This window comes from Arachis stenosperma, chromosome 2, assembly GCF_014773155.1.
Source record: "Arachis stenosperma cultivar V10309 chromosome 2, arast.V10309.gnm1.PFL2, whole genome shotgun sequence".
Lineage (NCBI taxonomy): Eukaryota > Viridiplantae > Streptophyta > Magnoliopsida > Fabales > Fabaceae > Arachis > Arachis stenosperma.
Window position 1 is genome coordinate 97,116,397 of NC_080378.1, and position 4,650 is coordinate 97,121,046.

At 26.5% G+C, this 4,650-nt stretch overlaps 1 protein-coding gene across 1 annotated transcript; it reads left to right on the forward strand.

The window, feature by feature from the left end:
• Positions 1-393: 393 nt before the first annotated feature.
• LOC130963687 (uncharacterized) lies at positions 394-1,408 on the forward strand. The gene is made up of 2 exons (XM_057889787.1): positions 394-933; positions 1,050-1,408. Exons 1-2 carry the CDS (start codon positions 826-828, stop codon positions 1,344-1,346), a joined length of 405 nt encoding a protein of 134 aa, XP_057745770.1. The 5' UTR covers positions 394-825; the 3' UTR covers positions 1,347-1,408.
• Positions 1,409-4,650: the final 3,242 nt, after the last annotated feature.

Consider the following 4,650-nt stretch of genomic DNA (forward strand, 5'->3'; position numbering starts at 1 on the left):
ATGCTATTTGAAATTCATAACTGCTATCTTAGCTGATTAAAGGTATTTTGTTCTTTTTTTTTTGGACCTGAAGTTATTTCTCTTCAGTTTGATAACTTTGTACATCAATGTGTTTTTCTTGTTTATGTCCACAGAAATAGAGAAACAAATTTGTGCATTGCATTTGGAATATGTTTGCTTTGCTATCTTTTCTATTTAGGATGAAAATGTTATGGAGGTAGAGGGCTCTTTATTTGAGATTTTTCCTAGTGTAAGCTTTAAAGTATGTTAGCTCTTAAAATTTATTGAATTAGTTCACTAGTATGATTATTTAGCATTTTTGTGTGCATAGAATTATTTTATGATGGAAGGACATGAAAATATCAAGAGCCTCATTTGTTCCTTGATGTTGTACTCTAGTTAGTTTCATGGATAATTTTCCCATTAAAAGGTAAGGACATGTAAAACTGTGGTTTTAAAGCATTAAGGCACAACATTATTCTTGACAGTGACATTTATGTATTGTGTTATATTCTTGTCTAGGATGTATAGTTTGATCATTTAAGGCATGGATTATTCAATTGCATTTGAAAATCCTGCTTGTTTTTTATATTTGTATTTGCGTAGGTGTTCATCACCGTTCCATTATCAATTATTGATATGCTTTGTATCTTTAAGCATGATGTGCCTGGTTAATTTAGTTGCTCACTTTTTTTCTTCCCTTGAAGAAAAGGGTTTTTCACATCAAAGTATGCATTTAGGTTATGAAGGAGCTTATAAGAACTAGCAGGGAGAACAATTTGGGCAGAATTAGTTCACTGTAAGCTTATTTCCATATTAACCAACATGTTTTATGAAGTTCCGGATGAAGTTGTTGAGCTTGAACTCTGCACACCAAAGTTCCTTGTGGATCAACTTGATCTGATTGGAGGAGTTCAGTTTATTTTTTTGGAGGTATTTTATTCTTCAGACGTTAGTATGGAGAGAAGTCCAATCTAATAAATGTCCTTGCATTGATACGTAGATTCGAACTTCTGATTTTCTCTTCTGCCTTCCTATGATTGATTCAGTATTCTCTTGCAAATTCAAGAGAAGAGAAGAAAAATCTGTATGCAGTGCTTTTTTATTACATTTTGCATCAAATAAATGAATCGTGCATAGTCTCAGGAGCCAGTGAACACAGTGATGAAGAGATCCAACCTCTGGCTGCTCTGCTTGCTCAAACAAATGTACCTGAGGCATTTTATATTTCTGTTAAACTTGGGGTAGAGGGCATTGGAGAGATTTTGAGAAGATCAATTGCATTTGCTCTATCCAGATATAGTGAAAGACTAAATACGATACTTCCAGTTTTTCCTTATCTATAATATACTTTAAAGTTTTAAGGCTATACATTTTTCCTTTGATCTTATATGCATTTCTTCATATATATGGCTTGTAATAGATCTTCTTTGAGCTGTATGATTACTGATTTTTTTCTGTTTCGGTCTAATATTTGCAGCTATTGAAAATTTTAGCAGAGAAATTTATGTTTGTCTAGATATAGAAGCAATATAATTGAGCAGCTTTATGAAGCCAAAATTTTTTAATGTAATTGTGAAAATTGTATAAACTTCCGCAATACACTGCATATAGAATTACGGCGGTTTACAAACTGCTGCAGTTTTTTAAAAAACCTGTTAACTGAATCACAGCGGTTTCAAACCGTTGCCAATAATTTAATCCTCTTTTGTTGCTGGAAACTGCTGCAAACACTAATCTATGTGCGGCAAACCACACCGGTTCATGAAACTGCTAGAAAGCAATTATGCGGCGATTTAAAACTGCCGCAATTTGTCATGTGTGTTATTGTGTCCATTAACTTTTTATACATAACATCATTTCTAAAAGTAGAGAGTATTGATGCTATCTCATGTATTTCAACTTTCAAGCGGGGAGCAAAGAGAATGATGACGAGGAGACTTAAAATAGAGAATAAAGAAAAAGAAAAAGAGGTGATCCCTTCCATCATCTTGTATTTCAAGTGGGTGGCAAAGAGCATCATGACGAGGAGACTTAAAACTTGAAAGAAAAGAAAAGAATAGAATAGAGAATAAAGAAAAAAGAAAAAAGAGGCGACCCCTTCAAAATTGCAACAGCCAGGAAAAATTGTTATAGCATATCAATTAATGATGGGTGATGTTAGGCAATCAAAGAATAATTACAATATAGAAATCAAAGAATAATTACAATATAGAAATATCACGTAAAAATTTTATTTTATTGATAAGCAAGTGATATACACTTCCTTATCATTTATTCTCCTTATCACCTACCATTTTGCTGCATGTTTGAAGTTATTAATGTTTTTTCCAAAATTAATTTCAGTTTCTTCCAAATTAAATCTCTAACATCTCTCAATTACATTATTATCTATTAAAATACAATAATTCTCTGCAAAAATTATGGAAGTTAAATTAAAAATTTTTAACAACTAATATATAATTTATATTTTACATGTAGACTATTAAAAAATAAAATATAAAATATAAAATATAAACAAAAATTAAAAAAATAAATTTTTAAAAATAATTATTAACTCGTCATATTAAAATCAATAAATAATTATATATACGAATATTAAATAAAAATATTAAAATAATTAAAATCATGACTTATTAGTACATATATGAGATAATTTGAAGAATATAATAAGACGTATAGTTTAAAATTTGATAATATTAATTATAAAAATTTATTAATTATAGACATCATATCTATGAAATTATGAATATTATGAGTATAAAATTATGGATGTTATTATTATGAAATTATGGATGTCATGTGTATGAATTTATGGATGTTATGAGTAAATTTATCATTTGAATAAATTAATTTAAGAATTGGACTTTTTTTAAATTCAATTATGATAAAATTTAAAAACATCTGTGTTAATTTTATAGTTATTTATGCAATAACTAAAAAATAATATGTGTATGGATGTAATATCTAATAAGCATGAATTTAATTTTTAGATGTTAGTTGTATGTAATTATGGATGTTATGTATATAAACATATAAATGTTATGTGTATGAACTTAGTTAGTACAATATAATTATAAATGCACATAAAAACACCAAAAAAAAAATTAAATCAGTTTATTACCATACCTCATCAAAATTAGTGTAGTTTTCCATATTCTCGAAAATTGATTGACTGACAACAACTTCATCGGGTGAGCCCATCTATTATTCAAATTCCTCAGCACTTTCTACCATAGGTACTGTATTAAGGTCGAATTCAAATGCCATACTATTTGAAATGATAAAAATGATTTCTTGTAAAATTTCTTGACCTATTCTAATTGTGTTTGCAATGGTATTAGAGTTGTGAATTTTAAATGAAAATAATTGAATTAATGAAAACAAAATCATATTAGAGTAGCTTTCACATTTTGTATTTCTTTTCTCTGTTAAATGATGATAAATGACTTAACAAAAATAGAAAAATAATTACAATAAAAAATGGTAATGATAATAATAATAAAACAAAAAAGCGTTTATGATAATAATCAATTACGATTATTAAATTTATGTGATATTATTGTATTTCTATTAGGCAAAGGAGCAGAGCAAGAATTAATTACAATGATAAATCATAACCGTTATGAATTATTATTAATCTTTATTATATTCTTAAATATAAAAATTAAATTATAAAAGAGAATAATAAGTATTGATTATAAGAATGCCTAATAGTAAGGAATATGATATTATAATTAATATTATTAATAAGTAGAATTGATAAAAATATGATAAATAGAATGATAAAAAAGTAAATTAAAAAATAAAATTATTATTAAATAATGTAAATAAAATATATTATAAAAAATTTTGGCTAATTATAACTGAAATTTTTTTGTTACCAAACTTTTTTTTTAATGATAATCTCTTTGTGAATTTGGCTTCGGGTATCTTCTATGTGATGATTTTGAAGACAGCCCAATAATACTGCGTCAGCACTTGTACTCATTCAATCTCTTAAATTAACAGTCTAACTCTTAATGTTTAACGAAAAAACTAAGATTAATGAGAATACAAGATTAAATATTTTTTGGTGGAATAAACTATTCTAAATTTCTAATAGAAGGACGACTACAACAACAACATCAACAGAGTGTCACCAAAAAAAAAAAACATCAACAGAGTCTTATATATGCTAGTGGTAGATGACTAAACTATTCTGAAATATTACTATTATTATTTTCCTATAATCAATGAAATGATAAACCATTGAAAAAAACAATTTCTTATTATTATAATAAGATTGAAGTTGATAATCTCTAGCTGGCCGGGGTCTTATAAGATAATGATGCAGGAATAAATAAAATGAGGTTTTAGAAGTTCTATTTAGTTTCTTCACTAATAATGTTTTTATGAAGGAACTGAATCGTTATTTAATCTTATTGATGATATCATTATTGTTATAATTGTTGAGGAATATATTTACGTAACTGGTATCACCTAATTTAAGTTTAATAGTTTATCATGTAATTAATTAATATTTTTTTTACTAAAATAAAAAAATTTGAAAGCGCAAACTCTTAAAAAAATATGAAAAGATTACGATATTTGAATTATAATTCATTGCGAATGTAATTAATTAATTAATTATTAATTGTTATAGATACT